We start from the raw sequence: 24,283 nt of genomic DNA, 5'->3' as shown, positions 1-24,283 counted from the left end.
CTATGTGGTCATTATGTGACTTGCAACCACTGCACCAGGCTGCGTGATGCTTGCATAACTAGTTCAAAACCACGTGACCACTACCTGCGATTTTTCTGACGTCTAGAAAAGCCCTTGTGAACAAATACTCATCTAAGAAGCGGCGCTCTATTTGGCAAGAGTTTTGAACTAGTCACAATGAAAGAGGAAATAGTAATTTCTTGTGTGTTAGGAGAATTCTGGTGCCATACTGTAGTTGCGGGGTTGCCTGCTATGTATTAAAGCAAAAAAGGTGAAACACACTTTTTTTCTCTGAGTACTCCTTTAAAGTTGCTCGCGTTCGTTGTACATGCTGTAGAAAACTGAAGTAACACGCCTCATTTAACGCTTAACTATCAATATATTATGAGTTCATTTTTGTAAAAGAAATGTCGCAGTTTCACCCGAAAGGCGAAGCATCGATTGTGATAGCAAATTAGTAGACGGCTATACGAAGTAAGGATAGTAGTTTTATTGGCCTATATTCTTCCCCATTCTAGTTTTTTTAGTTTTACTCATCGGCGGCACGTCACTATATGGCCATGACCTCTCCACTCCACGCTCGGGCGGGCGATTTGAATTGCGCTAGAGGTACGCGGATGATTCAGACGCAATTTTTCTCTTAAAATAAGTCTTTTCTTGGCACGAAACAAGCGTTTCGAGGTTTCTGGTATGGTATTTTAACAGTCCACGTTGAAATAATATTCACCTTTAGTGGCCCTTTAAGCACTGAACAAATATATAACATCTTAACTAAGGTGTGGAACATTAATGAGAAAAATAATTCGTGTAATAATAATAAATTTGTGTCAAAAAATAATTTGTGTAAAGAAACCTATTTACAGTTATGTTGACTAAAAACCAACAGATATGTAGTGTGAACATTCTGAGCAAAACTCAGTACATACATCATGTGACATTTTTAGCCGAATGAGTGGAGATCTTGGACAAAAAGAACTTTTTTTCGCTCCCCACATAAACAATGTCAGTTTGGCGACCGAGTGGGGCCACGCTGCGGTCGATCTCGTAGTTTACAGCAGAGACTTTGCGTATGATCGTATACAGTCCTTCCATTATTGCACTGAGTTTACCGCGGTTGGGGTGCCAGGGTGTCTCGTATAAAACACATTCCCCCATTTGAAGCTCTGAGGGAAGAAATTTCTTGTCAAATATGAGCTTGTTTTTCTTGTATTATGCCAGGGAATTGCGGACCGCGTTTGCGCGAGCTTCCTGCAGGCTCTCGGTAACGTTGGAGAGGAGCTGGGGTAAGATCGTGTGCCATACATAAGGAAGCAGGGTGGGTAGCCCGTGACCTCGTGGGGTGTTTTGTTGTATTCGTCGACAACGTCGGAGACGCGTCCATGGTTTTCGGGGTTGATCTTGCAGCGGAGGCGAGTGACTATGGACTTGATTAGTGCGCTCATTTAAGCCATTACACTGTGGGCGTTGTGAGCTTGTATAAAGCTGATGAATGTTGTTTGAGGAATTGCATGAATTTGCCAGCGGTGAATCCTGTGCCGCCGTCTGAAAGGAACTTCTGAGGCTTTCCAGCAATGAAAATACTCTTCACGCTGGTAATGTAGATGTCGCAGGTCTCATTTCTGTGTGCAAAAGCCCACACATAATGGGTGGCGTGGTCAACGGCTGAAGCGTGTGACGAACCGCACAAGGACGATGCGGTGCAGTAGTGGTGAAGGAGAAAGACGACGTTCCCAATAAACAGAGCTTTGGGTCACCCTCCTCGTTTCCCTGGTTGGTAGCGAGGGCGGAAATGCTTGCGCGTCGTGGACATTTATTGTGCCAGTGCATCTGTCGGGGCAAATCATGCATTGCGCAGTGTCTGCATTCGGACGCGGGTGCTCATACCCGCGTATTAGGTGGACGCTGATAGGCTCTGCCGCTTGCTGCGTTGATCTGCTAGTTTCGACCTGGTAGAACGCGCTGTGATTTAACTAGCGGCATAGTTGACTCTACTCGTTACCCAGCTGAAAGCCACATTGCTGGTGTAGACGGGTTAAGCCCAGCAAGAGCCATCTCCATATCGGCGAGAAGGCCGTGGATGAGCCCTGATATAAGGTGCGCGTCCTTTAGGTCGGCAAAGCGTCCCAGACACATTTTTTCATTGTAGTAGTCCCTCAGGCTCTGGCCCGATTTTAACTGAAAATGAATGAACTGACGGAAAGAATCCACGATGGTGCTTGTAAAGCGTAGCGTCATGCATTGAGTGAGGGTCTCCCAAGATGCGTCAGTGTCAAACACCTTGGTAAGGGACCATCGGAAGGCCTCACCTTCAAGGTACAGTGCAGTCCACGTATAACGATACCACCTGTAAGGATATATCAGTTATAACGATGAGTCGACCTAAGAGTATCAACTTATGCATTGGGGCTATGAGAAAAAGAAACATATATAACAATATATTATTCAGCGCATATTGGATATAACGATCGAAATCTTGCTTCTGGGCAGTGTTTTTCATGCAGAATTGTGAAATTTGCGTTCCTAAGTTGCCTGTTCCTAAGATGGGGCGAAAGTTTGCCTACGCGAGTTCGTATTTGCCGCCATTACCGCGCAGCGCATCCCGCCCGCGCGCCGATTGCAAACGAAAGCCACAGAGAGCATCGCAAGTTGGCGCAGCGTGCACAAGATGGCGCCAGCTGCTTTGCGTCCGTGTCACCGGCGGTCGCGCGGCCGTTCAGAGGAGACGGGGGAAGAAAGTGATCAGCAAGCAGCGCCTGCACAGCCTACTCTGCCTTTACAAGCTCCCCCTCTCGGCGAGCGCGGAAATTCGCCGCAGAAGGAGTGGGAGGTGCGCTGACAAAGTGCCAAGCCGTGTCTCGAGACGAAGCTGCAAATTTAGCAAGACTCGGAAGAAGTACGAGCTCGCGCAGTCGATGATATCGACAATTATGAAAACCGGGAGCACCACGATCATGAAGGCTAGAAGCAGTGGCCTTGCCAATCAACGGAAAAGGCAGGCTTTGTGCGCCAGGACGAAACCCTCATGGGTGAAACTAACACTGTGGAAGCCGCTGACATTACTGAACTCTGGGAGCACGTCGCTACTGAAAGATGAAACAGGTGGTGCTTCGATGGAGGAGTTTCTAAGTGCAGGTAGTGCTGCCTCGTTCTGCAAAGAGATCTCCGCCGGGGCAATCATTGTCCCGACAGAGGCGACGACAGCAGGGCAGTGACGACGAAGTTGACAATGGCCCGTCATTGAAACCGACCCCGATGTTCAACCAAAGTGCAATGTCGTCGATCGAGTCGCTCATTGATTTCACGCACGCTAAATTATAGCCGCCAGTGTTCACGCAGCAGCTGGACACAATGCACACGGAGGTTGTGAATCCGAAACTTCTGCGAAAGCGAGCGCAGATTTCTATCTCAGCGCGCCTAACGATTGAGACGCTATTTAGAGGTATAAATAAACGTTTTGTTTTTCCCAGCCTACTTTCTACAACGTCGATTTTTTACCGCAAGTGGCAAATTTGGTTGCGGGACTTAAAAAATATATTAGTTTTTTTTGTAACGGCAGTCCAGATATAGCGTTGATCGGTTATAACGATCGGATTTTTTGTTCTTCTTGATATCGTTATAAGTGGACTGTACTGTAACTGGAGAAATGGCACAGCTTGTCTCGCTCCGTCCATGCAGCGGCCGCAGTCTTCACCTCGAAGAGCCGGAGCCACTTGTCAAAGGAGACGTCCTCGCGCGCTCCCGAGTACTTCGGGATGTTGATGGCTTTCTTGGATGTTGTCATGATGTAGGGCACGGTAAATCCTGTCGACTAGTGTAACGCAGGAGACATGGCTGTTGTGCGAAGCTCTGTTTATTGGGAACGTCGTCTTTCTCCTTCACCACTACTGCACCGCAACGTCCTTGTGCGGTTCGTCACATATGCACACAGGGTGTTTCAGCGAACAGTTTCAAAAATTCTTCAAGGTTGCCTGTGGCAGATACAATTCTAGTTAATGAGCTGGTCTACTCGAAGAGGCGGACATTACTTGCACAAGAAATTGAAATGCATATTCGACTAATCAACAAAAATTCACTAATTAAGTTTTTAACTAATTACCTGATGCCCCATATTGCAATTTACAAATTGTAGCCGTGGAGTTCGCAACGCGGATCCACTTGGGACGAATTCTCGGGATGACACCAGTTTCGAGATATTAATGCCCGAACATTCGAGAGAAATGCATTGGCATTCCAGTTATTTTTGCGCTTCAATGCATAAACCGGCGTGTTGTTTAGAAAGTAACTGGAACGCCAATGCATTTCTCCGCAAAGTTCGGGCATTAATATCTCGAAACTGGTGTCATCCCGAGAATTCGTCCCAAGTGGATCCGCGTTGCAAACTCCACGGCTACAATTTGTAAATTGCAATATGGGCCATCAGGTAATTAGTGAAAAACTTAATTAGTTAATTCTTGTTGATTAGTCGAATATGCATTTCAATTTTTTGTGGAAGTAATGTCCGCCTCTTCGAGTATACCAGCTCATTAACTAGAATTGGGCTATCTGCCACGGGAAACCTTACATAAATTTTGAAAGTGTTCGCTGAAACACCCTGTATATATACACACACATACATGTACGCTCACCCGCTCGACGTACCATACAGGCGCTTGACGGATGATGAGAAACATGTGGGAGTGGCCTGGCTACAAAGACATCCGGCAGACATACCTCAAGCTGCATATTAGGACTTCTAAACACTAGACATTACCTAACAGCATAGAGTTTCTAAATAAAAAACCTAGAGGGAAAAGTGGCGCTAGTGTCTACGGGGGTTCTCCTGAACGTCGCCTCAACCTACATGGGAACGATGGGAAGTACAGGCTTCGGATTGACTTCTGTCTTGAAACTGGTGGCGTTTGCATGCGGCGCAGTAAACGAAGCTGTATTAAAACATTTTCGTGCAAAATTAATTTTATTTATGTTGTGTTTTATATAATGCATAATACATTGAATAAAGTTTGTATGACTTTGAGATTGAAGCATGGTTTACCACCAGGGTTTGCATCGTTCTGCCTGATTTAGCACCATTGAATAATTATTTATTTACTTTCACAACAGCAATAACAACCGTGCATGTGCTTATATAAAAAATACTCATCAAATATTTGTGGGAATAAAAATTCTGTATTATGAGAAAAGTGTTGCGCCTTTGAGAGAAATGTTACAAGTGTCGTCTGCTACGACGCCTGCTCGCTGCGAACGCGGGGAAAGTGAACTTTTCTCGCAGACGCACTTGCGTCTGCGCAGACGCACTTGCGAGCTCTCTTGCTCTTTCGAAAGGCTGCATCGGCTGTCACGATTGATGAACGTCTTCGAGTACTTTTAAACACATCTGCTGCAGTGCTATCTTGAACGCTTGTGGCCTCTTACGAGCATGCTTCACTATATTTTATGTTGACGTACCGCTTCTTCTGAAGTGCGCGCCAGCAACTGTTATGTCGTGGCTTTGCGCTTACCCGTTTTGCGACAGCAGACTACAGCCACGAAGCAGCAACCTTTCCTACCACAAGTAAGTTTGTGTTCTACGGATTGTAGCAACTGCGCTTGTAGCAAAACTAGCGAAACCAAAACTGACAAAAAAATACCTGTAGACTAGTTCGCCAGTCAACAGAATACCAATCCGTAGCCTGTACTTCCCATCATTCCCATGATAGTTGAACGATCGCAGCGCCACATTGCCCTCTAGTTATAGTAATATGAAACCTAACAGCGATGGTTGAGCTCGCTCAACGCTGCAGTCCTTCTGGGACTTTGTACGTAAGGCGGGGATTTATCGTCGTTTGTGATCTTCTTTCCCTTCTATTTACCCCACTCCCCTTTGGAGGCAGTCCTTGTCTAAGTAAAGATTTATCAGTATATATACAGTCAAACCTGCTTATAACGAACCTCCATATAACGAATTCCTGGTTATAACGAAGTTTTACAGTGTAAGCTGTTGTGGGCTCATTCCAATAGCCGTTTCGGGTCACGATGATGCCGGCGTCCGCCGCGTAACTGCTATCGCTGGAAACGCGAAAAAAATACCAGTTTCCTGCCGGGATCGAACCCGCACCCGCTGCGTGGGAGCCGGATACTCTACCACCGAGCCACGCAAGCGCTTGCTATCGGGCCACGGAAAATACCCATATATAAGGCAAGCACGCAGAGGGAGATGACTCGAGCCTCCGCCAGTATGGTGGCGCTATCTAGGTAAGATGCCTGCAAACGCAGCGTCCGCAGGTGCAGACGACGATATGCGATTCAGACGAGGCGCGCAATCAACGCACTCCCGAACTGCCGAGCCTCCGCCAGTATGGTGGTGCCATCTAGTTAAGTGCCTGCAAAGGCGGCGCGCCCGACATGTAAGTTGCAAGTCTAAGGAGTGATTGGGCTCAGCAGACTGCTGTGCAGAGAGCATTACAAGCCGCAGCTCGCTGTCGACGCCGGGCAGACAGTTCAGATCGTTCTCATCAAAACGAGGCGAACAGACTACCGCGAAGACCCTGTTGTGCGTGGTGCCCAAATTGGAGCTACTCTTGAGCCGCTCCACTAGCTTACGCTGTCACTGTGCTGGGTGTGCCGCGCAGGCCTGTGACTTTTTCTATTCCCCGCCGTTACTCCATAGAAGCACATGTATTTGAGACCTCTACGTAACGAAGTGGCAGTGGGAGACCCCCTCGAAATAACAAATTTTCCCAGCCGACAACCTAGAGATTTCGCCCCAAATGTTGTCATTTTTGCGCGAGCAGCAACCGGAAGCACCTTCTCCACCGCGATGGAATGCGAAGTGGCGGCGTCGCGCTTGGCGCGCTCAAATTCATGGCGACTGCGAGGCGAGAGCGAGCGCACATGTGCGTGCGTGCGAGCATGCGCGAGGCGGGCCTGCATCCCTCGACCCGATGATCTTGCCGCCGCGGGCGTGACCTTTTCCCCTCCACTTGCTGCAGCTGGCCTAGCACGCCAAGCCGGCACTCTCCTTTTCCAGTTGATGTTGCTGAAGAAAAAAAAACCTTTTTTTTTTTCAGTGCGCTGGCAGCGTCACTCTTTGGTTACTGCGCAAGTCTCTGCGCTTCACTTCACTAACCTGACACTACTAGGTGACACTATACGACGCTACGACGCCATTGTGTCGCTCGCTTTTTGTTTCCGACGCCTCGCGCTTGTGCGAAATGACACGCGTCCACGCATCCAGTACCTGGTGTGACATTACAAGGATGAGTGCTTCGACGAAGAAACGCAAGATATTGACTCTTGAGGACAAAATGGCCATCTTGGACGCCGTTTCTGGAGGCCAAAAAAAAGAAGGATGTCGCAACTTTAGTGTATTGGGAGTAAATCTTGAGTGATAGTTGTATTTCTGTATGAAAGCATGAGGTGTGTGGTACTGCAAAGGATTTTTTTTGCTCTCTTTTGGTCACGGAAAACGGGTGCGCGTTGCAATCGAGGGCGCGTTAGAATCAAGTAAATACAGTAAGCATTTCTTTTTCAAATTTTCATGCCGAACCTGCATATAACGAAATCCTCTTTATAACGAAGTTTTTCGGGAATTTGTCAATTTCGTTATATCCAGGTTTAACTGTATATGCTTAAATTACTCTTAAAGAAATTGGCGTTGAAAGAGTACAAGAACTGCGACTGAAAATTCATCTCTGTTCCGGCGAGCAGAATGCACAGATGTTTGGACCCTCCATGACCCCCAGAAAACGGCTCGTAATCCATTTGGGGGTCATGACTCGTACTTTCAGAAACATTGGCCTACAGTGACATAAATGTGCGATGTCGCTTATTAATCTCGGTGCGAGATGGGTGCTCGGGCTGCCTAGCGTCGCCACGCCTCTAGAGCTACGTCACCCACAGAGACTAATCGGAGCATGTGGTTGTCAGCAGCCAGAGGGCTTGTTGTGGCGGCCACAATATCTACGCTACGATGCACGCTTGTGCAATCTCTGAGGCTACGCGCAGCAGACAAGTTATGCCCAACTGTCATGTGTAGACCGCAAGTGTAAAGATAAAATACTTTTTTGGTCTTTTTGAGATTGCAGACATATATTTTTCGTTTATTTAACTCAAAACTTGCAGTGATAGAGAATGTTCTCGCAATCACGAAATCCTCCAATACTGTTGGGTTGGCTGCTTGCGACGTAGCTGCTGACGATATTGCGAGGGAGAGAGCAAGTGATTTTTAACTGTTTTTGACCCCAGTAGACGACGTCGGCCCTCGTCGGGGCGTGCGAGTGCCCAACTGCAGGCACAAATAAAGTTAGTTCCAATCCAATCCACTGACACGAGATTGTAAGTTCTCTGCTGCATGCAGTGGAGTAATATTTGGCTCACATGTTCACTGTAGCCTTGTTTAGCAAATTGGCAATGTTTTCTTACCATGTTCAAAAAGCGTTTCTGGGCCCCGTTAAAGTGAAAACAATGCGCCAAAATGTATCAGTTTAAAAGAACCATCTGTGGAAGGTTTATTAGCCCTCTCAAGTGCCAATGAATTCTGTGGATTGAAAACTTACTTTTACTGCATTTCTTACATCTTAAGAATAGTAAAAAGTGTACTTCTGCAGAATAGATTAAGAGTTCTCAATTCTTTAGTGAGCTTTGTCAAGTTTACAGAATGTGGACTCCATGAAAAACTCGCTACAGGAACATCAGATATGAGAACGTCAACTATTTCATGTCTAGCAGGCTTGAAAAGCACCTATCCAGCCACTTGAAAATTATGACTGCTGCAACACATTGTGAAAAACAATGAAAGAAGTGAACCCACTACATACAATGACATACTCACACTGAGCGAAAAGCAGCCGTCCACCTTCCCACTCATTGTACTAAAACATTTTGCCCATGTCATTCAAACCTGCAGCACAACTACAATTAGAAGTGTGTCAAGATGTCATTCAAACCTGCAGCACAACTACAATTAGAAGTGTGTCAAGATGTATGCAACACATTTTAAATATTACTTTCATCAATGCTTTTGCTGCTGATGCATTATCTTGGAATGCACAATTGTGTGCGTAGTGCCTGAAAAGATTAAAATAAATACTACAAAATCAGAAATTTGTACTTCTAATATATATGACATATAGTACTTTTTTCTCCCTGTATTTAGTATGACAGAGCTGTGGACTTTGTGAAGATGGGTGGCCTTCTCGCCATTATACCTGATCTAAACTCCACATCTGACACTGTCCGTGAACTGGTGGCGCACACCCTTGGCTCGGCATTACAAGGGTAAGTTTTCTTATTCTTGGTAGTCTCATGTACCATCACACCAGAATTAAACTCTAACATGAGAAAACAAACTGGAAGATGCAGTTCCCCTTCCTCATTTAGCCATTGTGTCTGTCAGGGTATGATTCATTCACAAATACTACTAAGTTTTGAGACTTGGGTGTATTCAGGTGTATTTAGTGTTTGTTTATGATCATGCATTGCAATTTTATGGTACGTTTGAATGGTCGATTTTGAGCGCTCTCGCGGTGTAGTTTAAATTCGGCTGGTTGAAATCGAGTGCATGGAACAGATTCGCCTGGTTCATTGAGAGCGCTGTGCTTCAGCTCACAGTGCTCAGAGGTGCTCCCACCTTCAACCTGGGAGTGCAAGCAAGATCCGACAGTAATTCTGTCATCGTGGCTACTCCGATTGCACTGGGAGCACCTAGCACGTTCGGCTGGGGCAGGCTTTCTCTGGCTCCAAACTCAAAAGGGCTCCGCGTCGCTGCAAACCGAGTTGGAGCATGGCAGGAGCCAGTCCAATGGTACCAATAATAAGCAAGAAGAGTAAGAGGAATCGAGTGGTCAATATTTGTTAGTTACAAGCACATGAAGCCAGCAGACAATGAATGAAGCCAAAGAAAGCATAGCGGAAATCAACAGTTTTTTTAATGTAGTAGTAATTAGGAAAAGGGAAATGGAAGTGCACGATAAGACAATATTCCACAGGTGGGAGCTGAGTGCACATGCAAAGCTCTACTATTGACCTACTGCAGCACCCATCTTCCTGTTCGCTTTCTTGGTTATTTGTGTATGTGTAACAGATCTAGCTTCAGGAGTGTTCAACCGACGGCATCACATGCAGTGCTTCATCTGCAGTTGAGACGGATGGAATGAACGCTATGCACGACAATGAAAAGACAAGGGGCTGAATTCACAAAGCTTTTAGTTAGTAAGTGCTCTTTGTCATTGGCCAGCCGCCTTCACTAATGATACGTCCGGCTTCAGGATTGACTGCAATTTTCTCTTACAAACACTTCTAGCATGAGAACTTTTTGTGAATACAGGCCAAGGGCTTGAGCCTAGCATTGGAAGCTTTGGAATGTTATGTATGACAATGAAAAGATAGATTTCTTTGTTTGGGGGAGGGGGGGGTACAGCGAGTTTCCTCATCTGACAAATAACAAACCTCAAAAACTTGTCAGATGAGTAGTCTTTAAACATGATATTCTGTCAACGCATCATAAATTACATACAAAACACATTGTGAAATGCACTGGTTGCTTATGAGTTTGTTGCATAAATGGGAGCCATAATTAAACTTGATGTTTGCACAGCGCAACATTCTAAAAGACAGGCCGAGGGGCGCTGAACACCGCAGCCTATGCATCACTAATCATTGCTTTCTTTTCAACTCGGAACAAAATGATGAAACATGCTTTTGCATATAACAGATAACCGATGACAGTAGATAATCCTGGGAAAATTAAATCGGAGATGATGGTCTTGTTTAATTTGCACGTGAAAACTGTAAACATTTCGACATGTTGCAATTTTTCTGCCACAAGGAAAAATACCTGTAGTTAAGAAAGATGAAATACACTTTGCTGTGGGTTTAACATGTAGCAAAGTATGCAATTTTGAGAAACCTCGAAAGGAACTCGCAGTAACAAGACACAAAAAAATTTGGAAAAAAATCGTTTTTCTGCTTTTTGTTCAAAACCAAGTATGTTATTTTTGTTTGTGTTGTGGGCTTGTGCAGACAGTTCAGTGCATTTTAATTTCATGAACGAAATGCTGCAAAGTAGGTATAAAAATTATGAAAGCATATAACATTTGCATATAAAAGTTTAATAATATTTTAGACTTCCTCAAAGTTGGAACATTGTGCAACTGCATAAGCTGCATTTTCAATGTTGTCCTAGTTAAGATTTTTTTGTGCTAATACAAAGGTGTGTGCTGAAAAAATAAGCTTGGTTTCAATGTGTGGAGGGATTTTGCTGTCATACATAAATTTCGTTGAAGTAAAAACATTGTCATGAACCTCCTCTGCCTGTCCTTATCTGAACATACCCTGCTGTTGAATACTGAAAAGTAGCTGCTGCGCATTTTTCTAAATTGTGTTCACAATGTCATGCAGGAACCCGAACGTTCAAAGGTCTGTGCTGGGCCAAGGGCTTTTGCCACAGCTACTGCGTCTCATTGTGCTGGATTCATCGGCACGAGTACGACTGCGCTGCCTTTTTGCACTGTCATGCCTGGTGCGCCAGCTCCCAGAGGCTCAAGAAGCCCTGCTCCACCATGGTGGGCTGACCGTGCTTGCAGGTCTCTTCACTGCACAGGACAGTTCACCCAAGTTGCAGCTGAAGGCAGTTACACTCTTGCATGACCTGGTTGTTGAGCAGGTGGGAACATCGGCATAACCTTTTTCTTCCAACCATCACATTGTATGCACTCAGATGAAGCAGCCATTGCATGCCAGTCCATATGTGTGAGTGGCCGGGACTCTTAGTATGTGTTAGCATGTGAATACTCAAGCTTCTGATCAGTAAACGAGGTTGTGATATAAGCTTGTTGGTATGGGGGTCGCAAAAGCATTTACTAGTGTAGTGCAACCAACATCTGGGACTGAGAGGAACAGTCTTGTTCCTACACGTTTATTTGCTGGTTACGCTACATTGAATGCTTTTGTTCTGATCAGTGTACAGTTGAACACCGTAATAACGAAATCGGCGGGGCTTTCGCAAGAATTTTGTTGTTAATAAATGAGACAGCACAAACAGGGATTGGGCTGCAAAACAAAACTGTACTACCGAAATTCCGTTGGCCAACTTTGGTGAGCCTTGCTGTGCAGTAACTCCGTGGTTTTACCTTTACAACACAGCAAGTAGTCTATTGCTACATCGTCATCATGCGTGCCTAAGAATGAGGAATTGTGTAAAAGGTGTCTAGGACATCCAGCGGCATTGTTTTCTCATGTTTTGCTCCTTGGTCCTCAGTGTACTTTGTTTCACACACGCTGCTTGTGAAGGCCTCGTTAGTCCTTTCCTTATGGACAATCATGTCTTGGTACGTGCGAACAAAGTTGTTAATATCCTGGCCATCTGGAACTGTATTTACAACAACACAAAATGTGCCTCATGTTCAGCGATGGTGGCACTACGCCGATACCACTGGCGCGATCTGCGTCTTCGGACAAATATTTGTCCGGCGATGCGGAATTCACCCATGAGGCCTGCTGGGTAGCACCGAAAACCGTGTGCTGAAGCATGGGCGATATTTTTGGTAACATTTTGTTGCTGTTTCTGATGCACAATTCAAATCATTAAAGGATTACAGGGAACATGAAAAATTTTTCCGACTGCGAAGGGGCAAGCTTAGTTTTTGATACGGCTATGTTCCGGACAGTGCCGATAATGTGTGCCTGTGGTGGGTAAGGTCTGCACAAAAAATTCAATGCAGCAAAACATCGTTATAGTGAAGAAAACTGCCAGTCCTGATTACGCTCTCATGGCATCTATGTAATTCTTCCCCGATATAGTGAAGATGGCTATAGTGAAAAAACGGATATACTGTATTTACTCGAATCTAGGCAGACTCCGATTCTAAGCCGACCCCCCAAAGTCTGAAGCAGGAAAGAATTGGCTGTGGTTTAGCTCTGGACCTAGTCGAGTAGTGATAGCTACAGACCCCCGGCTGCACTTAGGCTTCGCTTGTAATTAGACATGTTATTAAACTTAGTGGCTTCCCACTAGACTAAAAGGAGAGACGTTGTGGTCAACCAACGGGTAAAACTGTATTTTTCACACCAATGAATATGCTTCTATGATCCGTAAAGTAATGGAGGAGCGTGCCAACCATTCGGCACGCTCCTCTTGAGTCTCTTCAGCGCGCTGTCTCCACTTCATTTCTACGGCGATCCTTGGCCTCCTTCAGGCTGGCCAACTTCCCACAATCCATACTGCGGCCTCAACTATGAGCTCTCCCCTTCTATACTCCCGGTTGTCACAGCTGCGGAGCGCGTCGGGGCGCGGTGAGCGCACCAGTTGTGGCGGTTGTCAGGCAACGGTGGACGCGCGCCTATAGGAGTGGTGGCCGCGCAGCGACCACGACGAGCTGAGTCGCCGGAGAATCGAGGCCCGTGGTGTGACGTCACAGTGCGGCCACGGCTCAAAGTGCAGAGGCGGCGAAGAGGCGAAAACCTGGCGTAATGTAGCTATCGCTACAAAAAAAAAAAAAAAAAACTTGCCTCAAATGTAGGCCGAACAAAAAAGTGAGGACAGGGTTCACAAAATGAAAACAGCATTTATTGAATATGAACATGCCGAGCTCATTCTATGTCATCATCGCTGCTAGCCTTTTTGCTATCTTCCTTATCGCTGCTATTTTCAGATAGTGCACTATGTTCAGTACCATCAAGTGCGTTAGAGATGCTGCACTTTTTGAAGGAGCGCACGATCAAAGTTCCTGGGTAAATGTCATCCTCCTTGCGGCGCACGCAAAAAGCATCTCCCATTGCCTCCTCCAACGACGGACGTTTTTCTCATCGATGCCGAAGTCCCGCCTTGAATGGCTTGAACGTTTGACGATGCCTCTGCAGCTAGCACAACTGTTCAGTTAGAAAGCGGCACTATAGTGGCATCGCCTGTTTGGTGCCATTATGATAACGCCATGCCGCGCGCTGATGCTACACCATACCGATACGACACAGGTCAAAATGGTGACCTCGCTCGTGTACTTCATTTGGCTACTGGCGCGGCTAGTAGCGGCTGCGATACTGACTTCTTTAGATGGCGCTAACTTCACCATATTTATCAGTTTCAGTTGAAAACTGGTGTGTATTTCAAAATCCTTGAATCTAAACTGACCCTAGAGTTTCGTACAGGGGGGGGGGCAGAAGGGTGAACTATGGCTATAGCGAAGATACTGATATACGGAAGATTTTTCCTGGTTCCGACGTCTTCACTATGATAAAGTTACTATACTGTATGTAACATGCTGTGCTCCTGCTGTATGTGTTCAGTTTGCCATTGTTTGCATCATGCCACAAACCAAGTGCCAGGTTTTAGGCACCTATTGTACAGAACCTTGGAGTGTATATAGAGGCCTGTAGAGAGCGAAACAGGTTTTACAAAGGTCACTGCTCTGTTGGTGTAAGGAGTTCAAAGGAGTATGCGAGTGCAGGTGAGCTGGACAAAACACCATGCCTCATGAACTTCCCCATCATATTAATGGCATGGTGATGATGCATTGTTTGCTCATTGGCCCCAGGATTCATAAAAAAAGCTCTACGGAGAAAGCATATGCACAAGGACTGTTAGGCTTTTCAGATGCATTATTTACTTTTCATGCTTGTAATGTACAGAGCTGTTGTCATGAACAGCACAAGGCTGATCCTTGACTGGCAGATGCCTCTTAAAGAGCAATGCGAAACCAGTTCAGATTAGTGAAATGTCCTTTTAAGACTCTGGTTTTCTTTATTTGGCAGAAAAAGCTGGTTACTAGTAGACAAAATGAAGGCCGAGTTGCTTGTTTTGATTTTAGTTGACATGCTTTTTTACTGTTCCTTTGGTGTTTTGCAGCGCTTGAGGCATGAATCTGGCCAGCCAACTGACACAGAGTAAGTTTCCTCATGGACCTTTTTAACTCTACAGATAGAATTCATGTACCAGGTGAAGCTCTTGCTGTATTCAGATTGGTTACCATATAGTATTCTTAATCTAAGCCATAAGTGACAAGAAAAAGTACATGTGACGTTTGAAGAAAAATTATCAAAAATTCAGCTGCCTTCCATGTTAATGAATCAGCTAGAGCTTTGTGGAGAGCTCCACACTTCTGGTTGTGCTGTCTAGTGATTTCAGTGGCAAAACGCGTGTTTTGTGTCTTGGAACACATGTGCGTTCCACTAAAACTGTCTTGGATTGTTGAGCAGTAGTTGATTCATGCTTTCAGCTAAAAATGAACAAAAAGGCTATACCGTATTTACTCGATTGTAACGCGACCGCGATTGTAACGCGAGGGGTGACTTTTCATTGCATCCATCAAGAAAAAATAAAATCGCGAAAGTAACGCCTCCCGTTAATCGGCGTGTCGCTGTCTCGAAACTATGCCGTACTGTGAGACCATGACGTTTCTTGCACCCGTTAATTGGCATGTCGCTATCTCAAAACTATGCCGCACCGTGAGACCACAAAGTTTTTGGCGCCCGTTAATCAGTGTGTCGATGACTCGAAACTATGCCGCTCCATGACAGTACTCTAAAGTTTGTTATTAAGAAGTCAACGTGCTTATGTGACCATGGCACTTACACTGTGCAGTGTCTACTTGGCAAAAGTAACGATACACTTTTTGTTGTGTCCAACAAAAAAAAGAAAAAAAAAAAAGAAGAAAACCGCTAAAGTAATGCGAGACCACCGGATGCATGAAAAAGTCGCAGTTTCGCCCGAAAGTCGAAGCATAAATTGTGATAGCAAATTAGTAGAGAGCTATACAGAGTAAGAATAGTAGTTTTATCGGCTGCATATACTTGAGACACATTTGCTTACTAACTGAATTAACAAGCATGGTGTCAGCGCGCATGAGCAAACATGAATAGATCACACTTGATGACCGCAGACAACCACTGTCAAAACGCTGGCGTGAGCAAGCGCGGTGACAGCAGTGAAGGTTCGTGCGATCTATCGCTTCAACGGAAACTGAGCAGCGAAAGCACAGTGCATACAAAGGTCAAAGCCGTGTGGAGATCGCTTTCAAGATAGGGTGCGCGCGACAGCCCGCAGCCGCGCAAAATACAAGTATGCAGAGTAGAAGTCGCAACCCCTCTCTCCCGCACTGCCTTCCTACTTTCCTCCTTTCGCGTGGGAGATTGAGTCGCCAGTTCCCCTTGCGCCGGTCGCGAGATACTCATTTGGTGCTGCAGCTAAACGTTGCCTCCCCTCCCTCCCTCCCATTCCCCCACGGCCTTTCGCGTGATGGAGGCGTCGCATTTGCTCTCCGCCGTGCGTTCGCTCTCCGTGAAAGTGCGCGTCCCCCCACGCGCTTTCACTCGCACATTTCACTTGTTGATTAGAATTGGGTGCATCATTGCACTTTTTAGACAACTTGAATTTCGTTATTCGATTGTAACGGGAGGTTCGACTTCAGGTAGCAAAAATCTGGAAAAAAACTTGCCTTACAATCGAGTAAATGTGGTATGTACTTGTCATGGCTTATCACCCGTTCACCGTCGGCACTGAAGTCGTCGACGGGGGGTACACAAGCCGGTTGGTCGTTCAGTACTCAAGCGAACACAGTGAAAGAGTCAGTCGGGAGTAAAAAAAAACAAAAACAAAAAAAAACAAGATATTTATCGACTGACAACGATGCACAAATTAATAAAATAGAATAATAAAAATATGACAAGAAAACTAACACACCTGAACTTAATATATAGCTCAATGATGACGACAAAGAAATAATGACAAGCAATTTACTGTGGATACAAAAATTAAACAGGGCGCGGATCAAATATACAAGAATACACTTAACAGTAGTTCACTAAAACAAAGTTCAACCGAAAACAAAGTTCAAAAGAAATAAACGATGTGATACGCATGGCTGGGCAGCAGCAGCAAGTCCATAAACCGTGAAGTCGGCGCGCGGAGCTTTCCCGAAGAATGCCGGCGAGCCGATCTTGTTGAGGTGGATGCGATTGCTGGGCTGGGTTTCCCGGGAGTCTAGATCTAACGACTTCCCTCAAGCAGGTTGAGCTAACTTGAGGTGAACTACTGTGAGCTTTGTTGCAGAAGTTGGTTTGTGGTCTCGTACGTCAACTAGTTACTCGGAGTTCCGACGCGGCTAGGCGGCCCAGGCGATACTAGACGGCACTAGCTCCTCGACTGCTTCTCAGCAGATTATAGGCTCAGCTTCTAGACTGATTAGCAGGGCCTAAAACTTGCGCTTAAATAGCCTCTCCTTTCCCTAGTTCCTTAGGTCGGGGAACGGCAGGTATGGGTGACAGTTCACCCAATTATCTCATGACTCCTCCCAAAAGTCTTGGCCGCGCCCTGTTTAATCAGGGGCGAGGGAACGGATGATTCCCCCCCACACTGCACCACACAGACACACATACACACACTTGGGTCCGTTGACAAGCACAGAAGCAACAGTGGCCGCCACCCATACGGCGCCTGTTAATCGGCGTGTTGCTGTTTCGAAACTATGCCGTACCGTGAGACCACAACGTTTCTGGCGCCCGTTAATCGGTGTGTTGCTGTTGCTATCTCGAAACTATGCCGAACCGTGACAGTACTCTAAAGTTTGTTAAGAAGTTAACGTGCTATACTTAATCATTTATGTGACCATGGCACTTACACTGTGCAGTGTCTACTTGACAAAATATTGCAGCTGCGCACATCATGTTTGCATAGCTCCCATTACTTTCACTTAAGGTGCACATCTTTAACAAAATATCTGTGCAAGGCAAGATGTGTTAAAACCTTCTTTCATATCCCTTTCAGATGCGAATTATGGATCTTCTGTAAATTAGTAAAATTTACACATTATTCCAAGGCACTGGCCACTCTGCTGCAAAAAAGACAAAGTGTAGGAAGGTGCTTTGTGCATTTCCTGATGAGTCATCACAATTAGACAGTAAATAAATATATATTTATTCTGCAGTCAGTAATGCTCTGTTTTCGCATAAATAATATTGAATCAAAGGCTTGAAGTGCTTACAAAATTTATTTATTCACTGCATGCATTATGAGAACCAAAAAATGATTTTTTCTACATTGTGGCGTTCCGTGTCACGTTGCACGTCACGTCAAACATTGTAGTAGTACCTTCAGCAAAGTGGTCGTCTGTGGCAGTATGGGGCACATTGGAAGTGAAATGAAGGCACATTGAGCATGCAGCCCGATGCAATTCACCCAATGCTCAATGTCCACTGCTTTTTCTTGGCCACCACTCGACAGAACTGGCACAAACAAGTCTTGTCCTCAAATGTGGACACTGCACTGCGCCTCAAGGGGATATAAATGAAGCCGGGATTGGCAATTTTGGGATTGTTTCACAGTGTAGTGTGGCTTTTTCAGAACTGTAATTTTTTTTTTTACAAAGCTTCTATGCATTTTTATCTGGTGTATAGCAAAATGCGGTTTTCCTCATTGCACTATTTTGTAGGCTGATATTTTTGGGCAGTAGCCTTTTTTTGCTCCTTAACTACTGTTGAGTGCAATCAAGCACATTGATGAGTACTGATACAAACTTCTGTAATGATAAAACTGTAATGTAAGACTGATGAGACTGTAAGCAAATGCACCACTTGCCGCATTTGCTTGAGTGTAAAGCAGGCCTTTCTATTTCCAGAATTACCATACTGCGCATCACATTATGCTCAGAACCATGCTTCGACATATATTGATCTCAGCTTTTTGAGGTTGATGTACTCCACTCTGCTGATCACTTTCACTGTACCTGTCACCACTGATGACTAGAGTGAGAAATTGATGGTCCACTCCGGCTTCACTCATCTTCTCTCTATTGTTAGGATGTTTCTTTGTCTTCTAACACTTACTGTATGCTTCGTAAACAACAACCACTCTTCTAAGTCTATGTTGGTGCTGATCAGCTTACACCTTATTTGGTAGTGCATCCCAGAATCAAGAGGTTGATTTTTGGTCATACCTGTGATGTAAAATTTTCTTCCTTCAATTTTAAGTGATGCAGGATATTCCACAATACTTTGTTAGAGTTGGTAAATGTTTGGAAAGGTAATTCCATAGCTAAACAGCCTTTTTTATAGCTGTTCATAATTCTAAGGACACCTTGTAAAGGACTGCATCGTTTGTGCAAGCTATGCGGAATCTGCAGCAGTGGTGTTTTTCTACTGAGCCTGTCTATGTTTACTTGCAGGCTGATACAGAGCGTCCAGCTGCATGGATTCTGCAGCTTGGTGCCGCGGCTTCTGCACAGCTCAGACGTAGATGTTCAGGAGAAGGTGGTGCAAGCCATGACTGCCCTTGCCGAGATGTGCCTAGAAGAGTTCCAGAGGCATGTGCCAGCACTGCGAACTCTACTCAATAACTACCAGAGGCAAGCACATCATGAGCACTTATCTGCGGATGCAGATCATGCAGCTGACTACTATGAGGGACTGCTTCATTCTGTGACACAACTCTTGGACACCTTACACCGGAAGCAGAAAGATGAATTGTGACCTGTCCTCTTGACTGTAAGATTGTGGTGGCAACTTTGACTGTGATAATGTCTACCTAGGTCCAAAGTGTGACTCTAAGTCAACTGAGGTGTTTCCTCTAACTCCTTTTAGGTGTATCTGTGACACACCAGTGACTACTCTCCCTGTTTCAGTGTCGAGGTTTTTATTATTGCTCTGAATGCCATTGATCTGTCATTGATCTGTCATAGTCTGTGATCAGGTTTGAAAGAAAGTGCTGTCATGTCTCAACTTGGCGTGCTTTCAAACACACCTGGTCCAGTTCGCATGTTGCAACCAGACAATAGAGCAATCAAATGTGTATATTTTTCTCGCATGTGGGCTTTCATGCTTGTGATGTCTCTTGTCATTAGCAGCAGAAATACACAGGCACCAATATCTGGCCAGATGAAACTGTCTGTAAGTTGTTAAAATAATACACTTTAACAAACAAGCATTTTAAGATGCAGGAGAGTGCACCTACATGGGAAGAACTAAACTACACAGACAGTGTTGCAGCTACACTTTGATGAAGCCTCAATTCAAAAACACGCATTCCTGTGCAGTGGAAAAAAAAAATATTGTACCAAAGACTTGTGCAGAAAAAACTTTGCGTGAGAAAGCAGGGCATTCTTTTATAAAATAAGGAAAGTTGTGGCATCAAAAAAGTTTCATTGTATTAAGATGGCTATTTGGTCTTGGAAGCAAGAGGGCACAGTACTAGTTGTCATTGACGTGCTAACTAGCCAAAGGGCATTAGTATTTTATTACAGTCTTTTTAAGACATGTTAATACTGAAAAATTGAAGGCAGTTATTTACCAATATGGGGTACATTTAAAATAACTCATTAAATTGACCTTCTAGTCGGTGGGGTCTCAAACGTGCTCTTGGGACAAAGTCACAGTAGTGCAAACAATCAAAAGGGCATTTATTGCACCTTTCATACACTAATACACACTAGCCGAATTACTACCAATAGAACATTCACATGGGCGCGCCACAAATCAAGGAAGTCCGACTCACCGCGACCCAATAGCGAGCGAATATGTTCGCCCCATGCTGTGACACCATCGCCTAGTCGTTCACGTGTACGGTCACGCGAATGAGTTCGAACGATCCGTGTTCGTCCATACCGGTGTCCTGCTCTTAGCCTCGCGAGACGGTCCCACAAAGCGGGCCGCGTACACGCGAAGTGTTCGTGCGTGTTGGTCGCCGATCCCAAGCCAAAGAGGAAGCGCCTTCTTCCTTTTGCGCCCAAGTCACCCCGCCGTTCGGTGGCGTTAGCATCGCGATACTCGCGCCATCTCTCGCAATGTGCTGCAACCACCACGACCGCTGCCGGCGCTTAGCCACGCGGAGAAGCCGGATTACAGGAGATGCGAGCTATGCGGGGAAAACAACATCAGGGGACGCGTGAGAGTCGTGCATCCCCACAAGTCAAAGGACAGAAGTTGAGCACAGAAGAGACAAACACAACATGGCTTGTGCAATCTCTGCCTGTTTAAGGGTTTACACAGCATCCATTATGCAATAGTACCAACCGAGTTGGCATTCCACCTTTATACTCCTAGTTATACAGCTACTGCGCTGTGTGAATTCACTCACTTTTTGTCGAGCTCAGCTGATATTTGTTCATTTAAATTGTCAAGTTAAGCAACTGTGATGCCAGCATCTGCTCCATATATTTAAAAAAATGCTTGTGTTAGGGAACTTTAATTAATGTGCCAGTCATGGATTGCCTTCTGCTGTTCAATATATTCGTTTAATGTTTCAATAAATAGGTAATTTAAAGCTATTGCGTCTTAGCTACCGTTACTCTTGTGACTGATGTCCCTGTGGCAAACACGTGTAAAGACGGTGAGTGTACTTTTTGGAGAAATAGTACCAAGTTTTGCTGTGAAAAAATAAAGTTTTATTTAAAAGAATCCTACACACCGTATTTTCCAGTGGAGCCTTCCCTGCTGTCCATACACAATTTCCAATGTTTCCTAATGCTCCATTCACATTAAAAGAACTTTAGCTACAATTTAAGCGTCCATGCACCCAGCAGCATCACGTGCAGTCAACGTTCCATATTTTGCAACATCTTGGCTCTTAAGTAGATGTGTATGAAGTTATTTTTCCGGTGTGTGGCACTATGTTGACAGCTGGCACTGCTTGGTGCTTGGAGGTGCAGCCACATCATGGTTCTTTTTAAAATCAGGCAAAACTTGAGTTTTCCTCTTGGCAGCTGGCTGCTAAGGCAGGCCCTGCCACTAAGGTTGTGAAACAAATGATGCTGACAAATCTTCGGTGGATCTTGGAAGAACAGTAGCCTTTTCCCCAAATCCTAGTATGCTTAAAAAAAAAAATCCTTGCTCATTTCCCTAAATAAAGTTTATTCCTCCTCCTTGACATGATTGACTTCAATCATTGAAGGTAAGGAGAAGAGGCGTGTCTTGCCTGGGCAATTTTCACTGATAATAGGGGCGCTTACAACTTTATGCACAATGTCATCCTCAATGGCCCTGGAGGAGTAGGGCTTTAGTAGCTGGTTCTAAAAACCACTCGCGAGCTACCTCGCTGGCCATACCATTTGTATGAGAATGATGAATGATGACACAACTCAGCACTAGGTTTGCCGTAATGTTCCTCATGGAATTGTGCTTATAGCCCTACGTTCTTCAGTGTCACGATAATCGGAGTTCCTGATGGACTGCTAGGTATTGTGAGGACTAGCCGACTTGCCTGCATGCCTCTGACTTCTGCATTTGGGCTTCCAGAGTGAAACAATAGCAGTCGCAATTTAGTGCAAGACTAATGTGCTGCTTCATGCATATTGGAAGTATTTGCACTTCAATGATGTGCAAGTGGAGACTGCTAAGTACACTGCAGTTCTGTATATGTGTAACTCAACAACCTGGTACTCACTGATCATTGATGGATGTTGCCGTATAACCTTTCATGACAATGTTATATCATACACAACAAATTAGATTCTTAGAAGAGGTAATTTACTATGAACTATTTTTGTCAAAGCACATGACAATTCTTGGCGTTTTCCGATTCAGATTTTGTTTTTGAAATAGCAAATTTGTATTTTGAGCTTCTGAAAAAAAACAAGGAGAATAAGAAGACATGCTGATCTCACACACTGTGGGAATTAGTAGTGTGCATGCTGCCTCCATTCTACCATGACAGCCTGATGATGTAATCGCATTCGTTAACCAGTCGGTGTGCATTACTACCTCTGTTATCACCTTCCTCCTTTCGGTGCCACCCCTGCTAATCACTAGCACCCTCCTCTTCACAGTCCAACCACCACCCTACTGACCATAGCACCTAAACCTGTTGGATGCCACAAAGAAAACTTCACTTTACAATTCCCAGGAAAGTTTGTTTTGCAATGCTTCATATCCCTCTGTCCTGAATTCCTCACACTATATAGCTTAAATTATTCCAAATTTGTAAATTAGTGATTATAAATGTGTGAGGAATGGCCTGAAATTATTGAAGACTCCTTATGTGGGCCTACTAAGACATCTGGCATGCCTTAGATGGCAGGCTCCAAAGACTTGCACATAGGTCTGGTCTTAATGGGATGCACATAGTGAACATCTGTGAAATTTAAAGAAGGATCCATAGTCTGGAGCATCAGGTCCACATAAATTGTGTAATCAGTTGTGGGAACTTTGGTTTATCGCATTAGTTCTCACTTTTTTTTTTCTGTGTCAGATGTTCTTGGTAAATCATTGTAGCAACTGAACCAGAAAGTAATAAGGCCCAGCTCTCTAGTTTCTCTCTCTCCTTGCTAGTATGAAATGGAGACCATCTGAGTGATCTCTACTTCAACTATATCAGGCTTTTCTTGCGTGAAGCATGTGTTACAGTATGCTGATTTTCACCGGCATGGCTCTTGCCTGCCTGTATAGTTAGGAAATTGCAAAAGCCCACTCACTCCATACAAAGCTAGGTGTGCCAAAGTGTGCTTAAAGAAGTACTCGCATACTGCTTTATGGGATAGCCATCAGCCCAGTAATTATGCTTTGGAGGCTCGATTCCCTGAAAGTGGAAGAAATTAATTATTTACTTTACCCTTTAGTGCGACTAGTTCAAAATGCGCTCCAAGTTCAGCGTTGCTTTGGACGTGAAAAAGGAGATTTGTCACATCATCAAACCCTATTGTGGTGTTCTTATGATATTGGATACCACTGACACGTACACACTCTGGCCATGCTGCCAGAAACTGAGTCCATTCACCCTGAATCTTGATGGAAAACGAAATTGAAATTTGAAAAAATCCATCTTGTGAAGTGCATTACTATGGTTGCCACTATGCGCAAATGAATCCATGTGCAGTTTGGATCACCCCATGCACCATGAGGGCTATGACAGTACGGTCTGCCTGCACCGATTTGTGTGTACAGGGTGCCAGTAGAACAACTGGAAGACGTAGAAGTCGCAGTCTTTGGCTCAGAAAGTGCGTACGCTCCAAAAAGGAACGTGAGTACTGAAGCTGTCACGTGACTGCTGCGGTGGAAGAGACGCAGGCCAGTGTGGTACACGTGCTCAAGCGCTGCCGGCACGCCGCAAGTGTTTCACTGCCATTGTGAGCGGGGCTTTCAGCTCCCTTTAATTCGAAGAGGTCCAAACCGTTGCTGTTTACATTAGTGAGACAAAAATATATCGGCTTCCACAGGTTTTGTGCCTTTCCTCCCCGTCCATTGTCCGGACAGCGAGTTTCCATATTAATGAGGCGCAAGAAATGCATTGGCGTTACAGTTAGGGGTTCTTAACAAAACGTCGTTTTATGCATTGAAGCACAAAATTAACTGGAATGCCAATGCATTTCTCGGCAAAGTTCGGGAATTA

At 44.9% G+C, this 24,283-nt stretch overlaps 1 protein-coding gene across 2 annotated transcripts in view; it reads left to right on the top strand.

The window, feature by feature from the left end:
• The window catches only part of LOC119460952 (nucleotide exchange factor SIL1), a 29,291-nt gene extending 8,064 nt beyond the window's left edge, over positions 1–21,227 (top strand). For both annotated transcript variants that reach the window (XM_049666829.1, XM_037722103.2), the window contains exons 5-8: positions 9,134–9,255; positions 11,377–11,641; positions 14,819–14,856; positions 19,131–21,227. In XM_049666829.1, the coding sequence (XP_049522786.1) occupies positions 9,134–9,255; positions 11,377–11,641; positions 14,819–14,856; positions 19,131–19,434 (729 nt within the window). In that variant the 3' untranslated portion in view covers positions 19,435–21,227. The remainder of the gene's footprint in view (positions 1–9,133; positions 9,256–11,376; positions 11,642–14,818; positions 14,857–19,130) is intronic.
• The last annotated feature ends 3,056 nt before the right edge of the window (positions 21,228–24,283 follow it).

This window comes from Dermacentor silvarum, chromosome 1, assembly GCF_013339745.2.
Source record: "Dermacentor silvarum isolate Dsil-2018 chromosome 1, BIME_Dsil_1.4, whole genome shotgun sequence".
NCBI classification, from domain to species: Eukaryota; Metazoa; Arthropoda; class Arachnida; order Ixodida; family Ixodidae; genus Dermacentor; species Dermacentor silvarum.
Note: the sequence above shows the minus strand (reverse complement) of the source record. Positions and strands in the feature narration are given on the sequence as shown.